The 16,388-nt window shown below is 47.5% G+C and overlaps 1 protein-coding gene across 2 annotated transcripts in view; it reads left to right on the top strand.

Moving 5' to 3' along the window:
- The first annotated feature begins 3,261 nt into the window (after nucleotides 1–3,261).
- Nucleotides 3,262–16,388, top strand: part of USP31 (ubiquitin specific peptidase 31) — a 36,350-nt gene continuing 23,223 nt past the window's right edge. For both annotated transcript variants that reach the window (XR_014504781.1, XM_083412686.1), the window contains exon 1: nucleotides 3,262–4,186. Coding sequence is in view for 1 of the 2 variants with exons in the window: in XM_083412686.1 (XP_083268812.1) it covers nucleotides 3,374–4,186 (813 nt within the window). In the remaining variant the exon portion in view is untranslated. The remainder of the gene's footprint in view (nucleotides 4,187–16,388) is intronic.

Raw genomic sequence — 16,388 nt, 5'->3', positions numbered from 1 at the left:
GCTGAAGAAGGTAGTAAAAATGTTCCAAATAAATGATTCAGTGTAGTGTGTCATTAATATTTTCTCTCAGCCTACAATAACTGTGGTTGTATGAGGTATGGTGAATGCTGACATTCACATGAAGGTTAACAGCCCTCAGGCAAATGCTGGGAATGTCTGCAAACTCCGAAATGCTGGCGATTGTTTGAAAAACATAGGATTGAATAATGAATTATGTGTGTGTGAGTGAGTGTGCCATTCACAAAACCTATCTTGGACTGTTAGTTTTTAAGTGCTACAAGACTCTTTATTGTTTTTGTTGCAACAGACTAGCATAGCTGCTCTTCTGAAATGTGAATTTAACATTTGCTACGTTTGAGGTTTTCAGTTTAACATATGCAGATACCACTGGAGGGTGATTCATTAGGGTGAGCCTTGGTCTGCCCTGTCCAGCCCTGCCTTCTGACAACCAGTCCAGAGGGTAGCAATGCCTATCAAGTTCCTCCTCTATAGCCCCAGTTCTGCCCTTGTAGAACTCAGCAGTTCTACACTGAACTCACGCATTGGCTCTGGCTCCCCCTACTGTTGACCTCCTTCCTTAAACTCTACCAGACTCTGTGAACAACAGCCACCCACTGACTGATACATAAATATATGTGATAACTTCAGCAGTGTCACCCAACCACATAACACACTGTAAAGCAGTGGGAGTCTGATCACTCCCAAATCATCTGCTTCTTGTTTTTAATAGCTCCCATGTGGTTCATCGATGCCTTTACAGTTGCAAAGCAGGAGGAGGGCACATTCAAGATCTGTAAAGACTGAAGGCATAACTGAGGTCGGGTGAAGCTGCAGCTTGTCTTCATACCCTTGCAGCAGCCTCTGCTGAAGATGCCAAAGGTTATCTCCAAAACAGCAGTGCATCACAGGAACACATCAGACAACCTTCAAGCAGTCAAGCAGTAAAGCTTTCCAAACTTTTCATGTTGGTGACATGCTTTTTAGAAGTGCATCATTTTGCGACACAGCCATTCAGTTTTACTAGCAAACCGAAGGTTAAATGAACTCCTTTCCACCCCCTGGAGGAGCGCGGGGAGCATTTTCACAACACACCTACACACTGCAGCCGACACACTAATGTGTAGCGAAACAGTTTTGAAAGCTCTGCAGTAAAGGAAGTGTTGCTCTATAGGGAAGAACTAGGAGCACTGATGTTGCTGGAGCCAGCGATGCTGCAAATGTGTGTGCGTGGGGATTGCTGTGTTTGCTGGTAGAGGCTGGTCCAAGACATTTTGTTGCCGGAGGCAAAGGGCAAGATGGCACCTCCCTCCCAAGTTCAGAAGGTAACTAGATTGAGAAGGGACTTGAACTCAACACTGGCAACAGGATAGCAGCACACCTGAAGGCTGCTGTTCAGGGGGGTGCAGGACAGGCCCTGTGGAACACCTGCTTTTGCCCTCCAACAAAAGCAGTGGTCGCACCCGCCTTGCTCAGGGAAAGCTCCCTGGGCAAGGGCGGGTGTAGCAATCTAGTATGACCGCGACAATCACAGAGAACAATGGCTCTTAAAGTGAACCACTCAGTGGGATCAGGTGTTAAACAGGGTTGTGTTATTGCCCCAACTCTATTCATTATTTTCATTCCATGATCCTACGAGTTGTCGAAGGGAAACTCCCCACTGCAGTAGAAATCATATATTGAACAGATGGAAAGCTCTTCAGTCTGAGCCGGCTGAAAGCAAAGAGTAAGGTTACTGTAACTTCCGTCATAGAGCTTCAGTATGCTGATGGCAACGTAGTGTGTGCACGCTCAGAGGATGACCTCCAAACCATCCTAAATATCTTTGCAGAAGCTTACGAAAAGCTTGGCCTATCATTCAACATCCAAAAAACCAAAGTGATGCACCAACAAGTACAAAATAACCCCTCTGCAGCACCACAAATCTAACTCGATGGTGTCACGTTGGAAAATGTCCATCACTTCTCCTACCTAGGCAGTTATCTTTTCACAAGGGCCAACATTGATGTCAAAATCAACTATCGCCTGAGCTCTGCGAGTACGACTTTCTCCCGAATAAAGTGCAGAGTGTTTGAGGACTGGGACATTCGCAGGGAAACCAAAATGTTTGTTTACAAAGCTATTGTACTGCCAACCTTACTATCTGCTTGTGAAACAAGGACCACTTATAAACGCCATCTCCAACTCCTTGATAGATTCCATCAACGGTGTCTCCGAAAAAATTTACACATCACTTGGGAAGACAGGTGAACTAATATCAGCGTACTAGAAGAAGCAAAGATCACCAGTGCTGAAGCAATGATTCTTCAACATCACCTTCGTTGGACTGGTCATGTTGTGTGGATGCCTGATGATCGTCTTCCAAAGTAACTACTCTATTCCGAACTTAAAAATGGAAAGCGTAATGCTGGTGGTCAACAAAAGAGGTTTAAAGACTGTCTCAAGGCAAATCTTTAAAAATATAGTATAAACACTGACAACTGGGAAACACTGGCCTGCGAGCGCTCCAATTGGAGAACAGCCTTTACCAAAGGTGTCATGGGCTTTGAAGACACTCGAACTCAGGACGCAAGGGAGAAACGTGCTAAGAGGAAGGCACGCTTGGCAAATCCTCACCTTGTTCAACTCCCGACTGGAAACCAATGTCCCCACTGTCGAAGGACGTGTGGAACCAGAATTGGCCTCCACAGTCACTTACGGACTCATTGTTAAAACCGTGTTTATGGAAGACAATCTTATTCGGCTACGAGTGATGACCAAAGAGAAGAGAGATAGAATGTTTGCATGCTAGCTACTTTATTTATTTATGGCCACGATAATTCCGTCTCTGTGGAGAAAAGGCAACTCCTGGCTTCCCTGTGAGCTCCCTGAGGCGACGGAGGTTTTGGCGGGAAGTCTAGAGGAGCCGAGCAAGAGGAAACAGGCTCGGGCCTGGGCCTTCGCGAGCCAGCGCCGAGGGGAACTGGGCCGCACTGAAAGCTGCCCGGCTGGCAAGAGTGGCCGAAGAAGCCGCCGCCGCCCCTTTACGCTATTTGCCTCTCTTCTTCACTGAGGGAGACGGAGGAGGGGGAAAGAGGCCTTTGCCAGGACCAAAGATGGCGGCGGCCGCGAGAAGGGTAGGCCGGCTGGTTCCCGCGGTTGCCCGCAACCAGCATGGCGGCGCCGGCTTCCTGCGTGCCCGTCTCGCAGCGCGGGCTCCGCCCCGCCCGCCGCCGCCTCAGCCTGAGCAGCAGCAGCAGCAAGAGGAGGAGGAGGAGGAGGAGGAGGAGCAGCTCCGGCTCCTGCACGGCTGTGCCGCCGGTGAAGCTCCCAGGCGCGGAGGCTGGGCTGCGGCGGCGGGGATGAGGCGGTGGTAGGCCCGCGGGGAGAGGGCGCCATGTCGGGCCGGGCGAGTGGCGCTGCGGCGGTGGCGGCCCCGGTGCTGCCCGCCGCCGCTTCGCCGGTGGTGGTGGCGGCGGCGGCCAAGGAGAAGCGCTCCTTCAGCAAGCGGCTGCTCTTCCGGGGCCGGGTGGGCGGCGGCGGGTCCGGCACTGGGGGCTCGGGCTCCTCCTCCTCCAGGTCGCTGGGCGGATTCATGAGCCGCGTGCTGAAGACGCTCTCGACGCTCTCCCACCTGGGCACCGAGCACGGGCCCGCCGCCACCACCGCCCGCCACGGACACCCCCCCGGCGGCAGCAGCCTGGGCCGCTGCTTCCAGCCCAGCCCGGAGCCCGAGCCGCCGCCTCCCCCGTCGCCGCCGCCGCCTCCGCAGCCTCCCGCCACCCAGGAGCTGATCTCGTCGCCGCCACCGCCACCGCCGCCGCCGCCGGGCTCCTCGGCGGGGTCGTTGCTGTTGCCGGCCGTGCCCGGCGTGGCGGGGCTGCGCAACCACGGCAACACGTGCTTCATGAACGCCATCCTGCAGTGCCTCAGCAACACCGAGCTCTTCGCCGAGTACCTCGCCCTCGAGCAGTACCGCGCCGCCAACGCCGCAGAAGCCGGGGACGGAGGCAGAGGCGCCGGCGGAGAGGAGGAGGAGGAGGAAGAGGAGGGCCGCGGCGGCGAGAGGGACGTGCCAGCCGTGGCCCCCGCCCGCCCGCCGGAGCCCGCCCCGGACAACTGCAAGGGCGAGGTGACGGAGCAGCTGTCGCACCTAGTGCGGGCCCTCTGGACGCTCGAGTATACGCCGCAGCACAGCCGGGAGTTCAAGGTGAGGGGCTCTCCCGCTCCTCTGCCGGCTCCTAGCAGCCCCTCCGCAGGGGAAGCATCTAATCTGGCCAGGGTCCCCTTTTCAGAAGCACAAAGAGCAGCAGCAGGGCCAGTGCATCGAGACCTGCAGCACCTAAAAATAATCACCAGATGCCCTGCTTGCTTGGAAGGCATGCTGCGCTGTGACCTGGGTGCTCTTGGCAAAGGTGTCATTCCCTTGGGTTAGAGCTGACATTTAGACTGTAAGCTCTTTGGGGCAGGGAGGTGCATTGGTTGTTCTTAGGAAGCTCCCTCACTGGCACTGATGGCAGTGTGTTAATGATTTGTGGTGGCTTCCAGAGGTGGTATATTCCAGATTCACAGGTACAGGTGCTGAGATCTGGCGGTGGAAAAGTGATACCTTTGTTTAATTCCTAGTTCAAGTCATCCCCTTGTGCAACTTAAGGTGCCTCTATCAATCAGTACTTGCATAGATGATTTTTTTCTTTCTACTTATAGGCTGACTGAAAGGAAACCTCTGAGCAGATGCAGAGTGCCATTTGTGATAACTGTAGTTTTCCTTCTGTTCCAGGGGTGAGCTCTGAGGAGTCTTGACTCATATTAAGACCGGCAGTGAATGAAGAATAGCAGAAAATACCTGTTTGGAATCTCCTTCAGGTGTTATCTGCAATTCTTATTGAGTGAGATGAGAGAAACAGTTCCGTTTACATCATTTAAATATGTTACTTGTTACCTATGAAACTTCCATAGGAGGGTATAAAGTTTGGAGTTGCACAGAGAATTCTGTCATACCGAATAGAGGATCATAACTTCCTAGGATCATAAGAGTTGGACTCCCACCCGGCTTAGTTCAGGAATCTTCACCATTCCTGGCATATGGGTGGCCATCCACTGCTTAAATGCCTCAAGTGTGGGAGAACCCACCAGCACTACCTGTGCTGCTCCCTAGTAGCCTTTTGTGTTGCAATATTTCTTTTAATGCTCAGTCAAAATTTGCTTCCTTGCAGTTTCTACCTATCAGTTCTAGTCCTGCTCTATGGAGCAACAAAGAATGAGTTTGTTCCATCTTCTTCATGGCAGAATGTTCAGGTATTTAGCACTGGTATGATTCTTAGTTAAACACACGTGTTTCTGGTATTTCATAGATAGTAGCCCTGATTCCCTCTCTGCATAGAACCTTGGAAGCAGCCCAGTGCTGAATTAGGTTATTGGTTCATCTCACTCAGTATTGTCTACACTGACTGGCAGTGGCTCTTCTGGGTCTAAGGCAGGAGACTTTGTCAGCCCTACCTGGAGATGCTGGGGGTTGAACTGAAGAGGTCCTTCTGCATGCTAACCAGATGTTCTACCACCTAGCTACAACCTTTCCCCAAAGGCACAGCATCCTCTGCAGGCTTTGGTCTTGCTGTGTAGAGAGCTGTGACTAGTGAGTTAGTTCATGCCCAAGATCCCTAAAAACTTGTGTGGAAAGATAAGTTTGGTGTGTGTATCAGAAAGAAAGAGACATACATGCTAGTCAGTACTCCTGGCTCATGAATAACACCTGATAAATGATGCTTCATAGTTGACTCTTATCATACCAAGACTCTGCCTATGATTGTGATGCCTACTCTGCCTTCTTTTAATATTGGGTGATGGAAAAACTGCAACTTCACACAGCTCTGTTGTCAATTGGGTTTTGTTTTTTTGAGGCAAAGCTGGTGGCTGCCTTGTTAACTCAAATTGGAGACAAGTAATTGTATAGGAGGGACATGGGTGACACTGTGAGCCTAGGACTTGCCGATCAGAAGGTCGGCAGTTCGAATCCCCGCGACGGGGTGAGCTCCCGTTGCTCAGTCCCTGCTCCTGCCAACCTAGCAGTTCAAAAGCACACCAGTGCAAGTAGATAAATAGGTACCGCTCCGGCGGGAAGGTAAATGGCATTTCTGTGCGCTGCTCTGGTTCGCCAGAAGCGGCTTAGTCATGCTGGCCACATGACCCGGAAGCTGTACGCCGGCTCCCTCGGCCAATAAAGCGAGATGAGCGCTGCAACCCCAGAGTTGGTCACGACTGGACCTAATGGTCAGGGGTCCCTTTACCCTTTACCTTTAATTGTATAGGAACAATTGATCTAGTCTTGTTTCCAACTTACCCTTTTGGTAGATGACAAGCAGTGCAATCCTAAGCATGCCTACTCAGAAGTAAACCCTATTTAATTCAATGTGACTTACTCTTAGTTAAGTGGGGGTAGGAGTTCAGCCTTAGTTAGCAAAGTTCTGGGTTGGAAAATGGTTGGGCTTGGTCAACAGATTAGTCATTTATTTTCTCTTGATTTTTTTTTCAGGGTGGGGGGCTGCTCTTCCACTTTGTACCCTCTGGTCATGGATGAGGCTTCCTGGCTGCTCAACAAGGGCTGCTTAGAATGGACCTTGCTTCCAGGGTACTGTTTGTTTATGATTTGGTGCTTGGGACAATGAGGAGATTGTTCATTGCTTGTTTTTAATGATTGGATCAGGAGAATATGGAACACTTTTCAGCAGAGCTGCTTCTCTTTTAATCTCATGATGTTGGAAAACAAGTGGGGTGCCAGGTTTCAGGAGGCCACCCGCTGTTTACAAGAGCCAAGAGTCTACTGTTGTGTGCGAGAAAAGAGGGAGTCCGGGTTTGTCCCTTGCAAACTATGAGGTCAAATTGCCATAAACAGTGGATCTAGTGCAGCTATACGGGTTCAAGCTCAACAAGGACTGTTAATGTTCTCAGTGGATTGCTGAGATTTTGAAAAGGGCGTAACTGTTTGTGTGATATTTGCCATTTCTTGGAGTGAATTGATTCAGTCTTGTTTCAGCAATTTTGATCACCATTGGAAGAGACTTACTTAAATTATTATTCTAACATTTGTTCTAATTGTTTCAAAAACAACTTTGATCATGTTGTATGTCAGATTTTTCCTTAGAAAGCGTGTTTATTTGTGGTTGCCAGCATTGAACCTCACAGAAGCAGAGTTTTTGCACTTTCTAGGCATTAGTTGTCGAAATACTTGCACAGATCCTATATGGGGGAGGAGAACAACTGTGAAATTAATAAAAGAGGAGGAATCCATGTTGGTTCATTGTAGGCAATGCCTTTATTAAGACCAGCCAAAATGTCATAAAATAGTGATCATGCTATTAAGGGATTAATTACTCTCTACTTCTCGGTACACATGCAAGGGTACTTGTCAATACCTTTTTGCTTGAAGATTTATTTGAATAGGTTTGAACATTGAATATTTCCTCCACTTACTGTGTGCCCTAGCTGCCTACCAGGGATGGGACATACTGTGTTTCTTAGGCAGTTCATGGGTGCAGCCGTTGCACCATGGATATTGTAACATGGCTCACTCTGCCTACAGAATGGCTGCAGTTATCAGCCAATAGCCACTGGGATTATTTATGGTTCTTGCCAGGATGCTCTGGGACCTACTGTGTTAATGGGCAGGCTGTTAAATAAACTGTGTTAAGGGCTCAAGCTGGCCAGTTCCTCCCCTCTTCCACCCTTTTCCTTTTAGCTGACACCATTGACATTCTGTGGCTCAGCTGCCCTCAGCTTTCCGAAGGTCCTGGAAGCTCATTGCGCCCTGTTGCTTTATTCTTATCAAACTAATACACTGCAGTTATCCTCCTGAGTATGAAGGAACCCTTACCTTGTTTTTCTTCCAAACTGGTGGGCATGGAAATAACCATCCCGGTCAGATTTAAACAAAACCCACAGATTTCTATCCAAACTGTTCCTTCCTGAAGCTTTAGAATGGCACCAAATTTGACTTGGTGTTTTGAGCAGGAATGGTGACTGTTGTTAGGTTGCCTGGGGAAGAGATAGTTGCTGCTTAGAGCCTGGTGACAACTTAAAGGCTAACATGTTTATTGTAGCCTAAGCTGGTGAAGTGGGCTTTCTGCTTGGTCTTTAAGGAGCCACAAGAGTTTGGGATGTTGGCTGCAGCAGACCAGCATGGCTGCTACTCTGGAAACAGCTGTTCTGAGGCTTCACCTTCATGTGGTGCTTTACTTTCTTAGGATCTTCCTGCTGAAGACGGGGAGCAATTTATTCTTGGAAACAGAACTGAAAGGCAGTTTCTAACCATAAAGGATGGATGAGTGGATGAATGAATAAATAGAGAGGAAAAAAGAGGACACTGATCTTACTTTATCTCAGGGGAAATAATCTGTCTGGTTTTTCTCCAAAGAGCTGAAACATGGCAGTCATGCTACTAGCCAGGATGGATAAAAATAATTTCAAAAAAAGTGATAAGATTATTTCCTTGATAAGCATTTCCCTTTTAAGAATAAGATAAAGTAAAGGTACCCCTGCCCGTACGGGCCAGTCGTGTCCAACTCTGGGGTTCTGCTCCCATCTCGCTTAAGAGGCCGGGGGCCAGCGCTGTCCAAAGACACTTCCGGGTCACGTGGCCAGCGTGACAAGCTGCATCTGGCGAGCCAGCGCAGCACACGGAACGCCGTTTACCTTCCCGCTAGTAAGCGGTCCCTATTTATCTACTTGCACTTAGGGGTGCTTTCGAACTGCTAGGTTGGCAGGCGCTGGGACCGAGCAACGGGAGCGCACCCCGCCGCGGGGATTCGAACCGCCGACCTGATGATCGGCAAGTCCTAGGCGCTGAGGTTTTACCCACAGCGCCACCCGCGTCCCCCTAATGTAAAATCAAATGTAAATGTAATGTAGACTCAGCTTGTGACACTTAAGAAACGTCATCAAATCTGCTTGTGAAGAAAGAACTGGAAGGTGATAGATACCCTTGTTGGTCATTGTGCAGCACAATTGTTCATGCACTTATTAAGGCTTGATTAAAGCTCAGCAGGAAAGCCTCAGCCTGTGGGCTAGCGCTAGCTTTCTTGGCACTGAAGTGAATCTTTTGTGATTTTCTGTAATTCTGGGTTTCCAGTTTTTGGAGGGGGACAGCAGTTTTGTTACCACAGATTCTATGGTGTCTGCTTTATGTTTATTGTAGCAACTTTGAATATTTAGTGGAGCTTTTAAACTTTTAAATACGGTTCACAAGGTCAGAAACTCAAGTGGGCATTTGCTGTATCAATGGTGATAGGTCTTATGCAGGGTCCCCACTGGTTTGCTGAAGCTGCATCACAGAAATAGTTACTTTGCTTGAACCAAATGCACAAGAAGAAGATGGATGAGAAGAGGTTCATGGCACTGTGAACTTTACAACTCTTTAAGGTCTTTGCGGCTACAGAATATTGGCACATTGAGGCCTGTTATGTGCTCCAGTCAGTGGCTGGATGCTCGACCACTTCTTTCCTCTCTTTTTGAGGAAGCTGGTTGCCTGTAGTGGTGGGATTTTGCCACTTCCACCTTGAGCAGTTGGTTGTGGGGTGCTTTCCTTCCCAGGAGACGGCGGCTTTAGCTGTGGTTGGGAGGCACATTCTTTCCACACTTCCTTGCCTGCCGGCCTCCTCACTCATGCTGCTGCCCCCCTCCTGCTAGTGTTCCCCACCAGGAGGAGGAGGAAATGGCGGCAGTGATTACATGGTGAGCCTGGCGGGCTTTAGCACATACCAACATTATATTTCTTCACATGTTACACAACTGCACGTACATCAGGAAACAGAGCTAGAAGCATGGCTTTAGTACTGGGCCTTGTTACCGTAGACCTGTGTGTCTCCTACATGTCCTTTTCATTTTGTGCTGTTCCTCTTGAGAGAAGGAGGGAGGAGAGGATGTGCTGTCCTCCTTGCAAAGGAGTGGAAGCCCCTTTTAAACTGTTCAGGAGAATGCTGCCAAAGAATGGCTTCTCTTTCCATTTCCAGGGTGCCTCTACCCAGTATGGAAATCTGGATAGCTTATTCTGTTAGGAGGGTAGCTTCTGTATGTCATATGCTGGAGCAAAATGAGAGTCTTGTAGTAATGTAAAGTCTATCTAATTTATTATGTCATGGACTAGAAAGCCTCTGCCATATTAAATTTGTTAGTCTTTCAGGTGCTATTAAGGCTCTCTTGTTGAGCTGGTTTCCTTCTCAGTGTGGCAGGAGCAGGGAAGGAGCGAAGTGCCTGTGGTTGAATAACCATGTACCAGCAACCGCTTGCTCACACTAATCCATAGCTAGTTTTAAATATGGTTTAATGTGATGTGCTAACTAGAACACTATGTAGAAAGCAGACTTGGGAATACGGCTCATTATTTAATTGAATGTTATCATTTTGTAATGAATGGAGTCCCTGAATGCACAATGCAAAACTTAAGTACATGGTCCTGGAAAATGCTTACAGTAATTCTTATTACTGTTACTTCCTTTTCCCATCTACCGTAAATGGCTATCAGGTGTTTGGAATGTCAGGCCCTCCAGATGTTGCTGAACTACAGCTCCCATCATCGCATGCTATTGTCCATGCTTGTTGGAGCTGATGGCAACACCTGGAGGGTCAAAGGTTCCCCACGCATAATATAGAATTGTTACTCTGGTTCTGCTCCTCTGGCTTTGTTGAAGTTGGCCAAGCCAAGAGGGTGCACTTGGTTTTTCTGTAGCCAGGTAGCTTTGCAAGGTTGTCAGGAGTAAAATGGGCTTCCCTCTCATAAGTGAGTAGGGCTGTTGAATGAATAAGAATTTTGTTTCCTGTATTGTCATTGTCAAAGTCTGTTTCAAAAGGCTCCTTTTTGCAAGACAAGATTGCTTTAACCTCCCTGTCTTTGTCAGCTATTTCAGTCAGCTGTATTCTGCCTACCTAAACATTTTCTTGGTCTTTTCAGTTGGATACAGAGAAGACTCCAATTCCTGCCCTGCATTTTTCGGTAGCAGCTACGTATGTGCCTCTTTGTATGCAAGAATGAGGGAGATTCCTGTAGCTCTGTGTAATAAGCACATCGGTTTCCTCTTGAATGGTCTTCCTCCATAGGCTGCAGGTGGCTTATGTTTTTAAAAAAGTTCTACATACAGATTTCCCTCCCCCAGTGCAAGTTCTATCATTCTATCTGTGAAACGGAATCAAATAAAGAAATAAACCCCATCACCTGTTTTTAGACCCTTTGAAATTGAACCCCTTTCTAAAAATGCCCTTCATGATCTTGTTTAATAGAGAGTTCAGAAATGTTTGATCCCTGTGTCTAGCTGCATGGGGATCTGTGGATCTGTGGATTGGAGCAAACGGATACCAAAGACCCTGACAGCCACTGCAAGTGTCAGCTTAAGTGCTTGACAAGAAGTGGCCCTCCTGGATTTGGATCACAGAATGCAGGATGAGGTCCTTGTGGATTTTAAACCACACATCCAATGGAGAGGCAAATATGAAACTTAAAGGGCTCATTATCATAAATAAACCCCCGATCATAAATAAACCCTGCATCAATTTTTGTCTCCTCGAGTGCTGAGAGAGGAGGCAAATCTGATTCTGATTTGGGTCATACTTTGTTTTATGTACACTTTTTATTGCTTTCATAGGATTAACTGTATACATTGTCCAGGCATGTTCCTGTGCTTAACAGTTGGCAAATTCTGTGATTGATGGGATTGTTTTTGCTTACCAACAGGTTAGCAAACTATTGTTTAGATGTTTCAGTAAACATACTGGTTAATGCAGAGATTGGGAACTGCAAGCGAAGCAAGTAATTTATTGTTTTAAAGTACCTTTTTAAAAAAAATAGAAAGCAACTTTCTCTAATAGTTTCCTGTCTTGAACGGTCTGTAAACAGTGCACAGGGTAAGAGTTCCTGGATTAATAGTGGAAAACTGCAGTTCCACCCCGGGGCTCAGGGGTTCTCAGTAAACTCCTGCAAATATTCTATGGTAGGATGTAAAGTTTATTTTGCATTCTTTAGGCAGGTAGCAGTGGAAGTGTGTAGCTTGTCAGGGTTGACCCCAAAAATTCTGCTTCCCAAGGGGAACTGGCCATGCCTGCACCCCACTTGAGAGCAGGAGGCCTGCACCTACCAGCCTACTCTGCCTAATGGTAGGGCTGGTCTTGGGGCTTGTAGCAGAATAATATGAGACTGACAGTGCCTTCATATGGGATCCTGCAGTGGTTTAACAGTTTGAGGCTCTCCTTGTTGTTCCCTGTCGTTGTTCCCTTTGCTGTTTGGGCACCTTTGTCGTGCCGCTGCCAGTGTACCTCATCCTGTTTTCCTGGGCTAAAGCAGGGAGGCAGAGGGGTTTACTGTTTTGCCATCACTTGATCAAGGAGCTTGGGTATCTTGGCCAAGCGTCAGCCGAGAATGCCCCCTCTGGGGCAGTGGTGTGCTGCTGGTTTTACATGGCATGCTCTCCGGGTATTCTGAGAATACAGCAGCCTCCCCATACTCTTCCTCAGAGTTGGAGAGGGAAAGGGACTGCCACAGAGTTGTCAGGGCTGTTGCTTCCCACCTCTGCAACTCTTGTGTTCTTATGTATTTTAATCACAGTGGTACCTCAGGTTACATACGCTTCATGTTACAGACGCTTCAGGTTACAGACTCCGCTAACCCAGCAATAGTGCTTCAGATTAAGAACTTTGCTTCAGGAAGAGAAAGAAATTGTGCTCCGGTGGTGCAGCAGCAGCAGCAGCAGCAGGAGGAGGAGGAGGAGGAGGCCCCATTAGCTAAAGTGGTGCTTCAGGTTAAGAACAGTTTCACGTTAAGAACAGACCTCCGGAACGAATTAAGTACTTAACCCGAGGTACCACTGTACTGTTTTTAACTGGATTTTTTTTTTATTGCTTCTGTTTTGTAACATTGTTTTTAAACGTTGCAAGCGGCCTTGAATCCCAAAGTGGGAGAAAATGCGGGATATAAATAATATTGCAGTAACATCAAAGATGAGAAGAAGGCTCAGCTTGTGACAGCAGCTCCCTTGCCTGAGTGAATGTGGTAGACAGAGGTGTAGGTGCTTGAGATCCTGACAGTCTCTTTGAGGAGGCACAAGCGTTTGGGACTTTATGCCAGATTAGCTTGGAAATGGGCAGGATTCGAGGGTCATCATGGGGAGGGTCAGGACTTAGTCAGGATCCTAAGCTGCCTCAGACCCTGTCTCTGCCCTGCCAGTGAGTGAATATGAGACTGGCAAAAGAGGTGGCATAAGCTGAAGTATTTCCTCTGTGGAGAGACAGAAAATGCTGACTCCTGACCACCCACACCTAATTGCTGCTCCGCCGAGCAGTTTGCAGGGGGGCAACTGCTGCTCTGACTTAGATGGGGCTGGTTTAGTTAAGTTGTGCCTGTAGATCTTTCCCTCCTTCTTGGGTTGGATATGTTGAGAGTTAAAATGCTTTTTATGCTTTCACACCGTACACAGTATTTATGGTTTTTAAGGCAGTGCAAAAACAAAGAGGAATTGGTGCTATTTTAATAGAGACGGCAAATGTACAACTTCAGGTATGTGCAATAAACATGCAACTACTTGTGGTAGCGGTGGATTCCAGATTCATGTTTGCTTAGACTCCCTAAAAACTTGATATTGATATCTAGGGTCTTTCACTATTTCCTGCTTTCCATGCAATTTATACAAAATCTCTTGGATTGCTTTAGTTAACGCTAGTGGTTATTCTTTCTGCTTAAAGCTAAATAAAAAACACAAACCCATAACTACCTGAGATACATTGTGTGGAGCAAGAGTTATGTGCAGAATGCAAGCTAACTTCATCCGGCGACCTTGCTGACAAAGCAGAAAGGGGGGGGGGGTGTACAAGGGTCTGAAGGGGACTTGATCATGTTACATGTTTAGGAATGGGGCCTAGTCCTGCTCTCCTTTGCTCATTCCCACTTTTTGGCAGACACTGCTTGGCGAGGCCTGTGCTTATTCCCGAGTTCCAATTAATTGCCAAGGAGCCAGTGTGATTTCCATCAACATTTGCATCTCTTGACTAGACAGCCTTTCCGGCTTGTTGGGGTAGACAGAGGCAGTTTTTCTGTTGGGTTCTTAAGGTTAAACTGCCTGTGTGAATGCACCCCGTTGTGATTTCCTTGTTCTCCTTTGAGTGTTACCAGATCTGTTCCTTGCAGCCGGCCTCTTCTGACTGCTCAGCATTTTTCTGCATGAGCAGTGCTACCTTCCCCCTCTTGTTTGTGGCTGTGTGGCAGCACAAGGCTTTTTTCTGCCCATCAGTCCTCTTTCCTCACTGAGAAATGTGGGATGGTGACAAGCACTTACTGTGTATTGAGGAGGGGAAGCTCCCTGGTGCCTTTTGCCGTCTCCTTCCAGCTTGAGCCGCTGCCCGCCCCTGTGGCTAAGCAGCGGGTGCCACAATTGGGCCGGGTGGGATTTTTCAGAGCTGCCTGAGGATTTTCCAGCAAAATAACAAGAAGGGGGATATCTAGGTTGCCTGGTGGTTCTGAAAATCCCTCTGCACCCGCCGCCTTAAATCTCCTCAGCTGACCTACATTATGGCTTGCTATTCTACCTGCTTGAGTGAGCCCATGGCTATACTATTATGCCTGATTTCATGCTTACAAAAGCCATCTGTCTGTCCTTCAGCAGAGGTCCCTAGGGTGGGAGCCGTTTTCACCCGGGGTGTGGTGGTGCTTTTCATGGGAGATGGCTTCTTTTTAATAATCTTTTATATTTATATCATAGTGGTTCCTCTTGTTTTGCAGTTGTAAGCCTCCTGGGGTGTTGAGCCAGACTAAAATTCAGGATGGATTCTTGCCAGGGAAGCCATAAACTCAATCAATACAGTGACAAAATCTTCAAATTCCATTTTGTCTGTGTACTTAAGTAATGCCGGTCACTCTGTCCGTGCTCCAGGATGGGGGTGGTGCAGGGAGGAGTCTCCCTGTATCAATTCCTTGTGAGTGTGGCATTGGAGCAGGGTTCAAAGCTGATTGCCCTGAGTTAGTTACACCCATGGAAAGATAGCTCAGCTGGTTGGGGTGTGGTGCTGATAACACCAAGGTTGCAGGTTCGATCTCCTCTCCTCATTGTCATTTGAGCACAAGAGTGTCTGGATTATCATTTCGCTGAATGCATACCAAGCTGAATGTTGAGTGGTTGGCAAAACAGCATCCACTACAGCCTTCTTTTGCAGCCTAACTTGTTGCAGCTGAAACAAGATTTGGTGTAGGCCTTCCACACAAGGCTGTTTTACCTTCAAGTTGAACCAGCAGGGGGTAGTACATGCAAACAATGTATTCCACTATCAGTCTTAAGTTCTTGGGGGCTTTGCCTTTAGTGGCTTACTGGATCAGTTTCAAGAAGGACCAGATCCATGGGAAGTTTTCCTGTCCTTATGGTCTGTGTGATCCAATACTTGAACGCTTGATCAGTAGACAGATCCATTATGACATTGTCAGTCAGTGAAGAGGCTCTCCGGTTGTGAGTTTGGTTAATGAAGAAACAACATCAAGTTCTGTAGCAGTGTCTTAACATCTTGTTAGTGTTACCTGTCCACTTGCTGTTAGACAAGGTCTTTCCATTGAGTGCTGGATCAACTGTCACGGGGTAACTCATTGGTGTGGAGGGCACAAACCAACCTGATCAGCTTACAACCAAGCTTGATCTCTACCCAATGCATGGTACTACCCTCCGAGCCAGTGTTAAGATTTGTAGAATCACCTTCAGTGGCTTTCAGGCTCTTATCAATGCTGCTCTTCTTAAGGAAATCTACAAAATTATTAGCAAAAACTCCAGCCTTTTCCCAGTGTGAAGTGGTAGAGATATCTTCCACCTGGCTCACTGCACACATATTAATTCTGTTCTGAGATGATGTTTGGGAACCGCTGATCTGAATTGTCTGATTTGAGCGTAACTTTAGTTGTATCTTCCTGGCCGTCGAAGAAGATGCTGTCAATTTCATCCTTCTGACAAAGGGAATCAGATTCCTGATCCAGGGATTTCATAACTTTTTCTTGGCCCTCTTGACTTTACTGTGATCAAGTCTCTTTGTCTTCAGTGATCAAGCCAGCATCCAGAAAGGTGGCAGTGGTGAGGGCAGCTGTGGCACAAAGGCCAACACCCTATCCGATGTTCTACATAGCAACATTATGTATTTCTAATGTGTTGTACTCTGACTTTTTATTTGAAGTGGAAGTCGTACTTGTTTTTCTTAATGTCAACTCATAACTTCCACCATTTCCATCTTGGGCACCTTCATTTTCACTAGCAGAGAAAATTATTTCATTTCATGGTATTCAAGCAACCTACCTACTTCACTGCTTATATTCAGCAAGTCTTCTTCTCTCATCTTATTGCCGCTTCTGCTTTGTGGCTTGTCTGTTATGCTCAGGCAGATCTGGCAAGACAGTCTGATGTGGCCCA

This window comes from Podarcis tiliguerta (genome assembly GCF_965153285.1).
Source record: "Podarcis tiliguerta genome assembly, chromosome: 14".
Classification (NCBI taxonomy): domain Eukaryota; kingdom Metazoa; phylum Chordata; class Lepidosauria; order Squamata; family Lacertidae; genus Podarcis; species Podarcis tiliguerta.
This window is presented reverse-complemented; position numbering and strand designations above follow the sequence as displayed.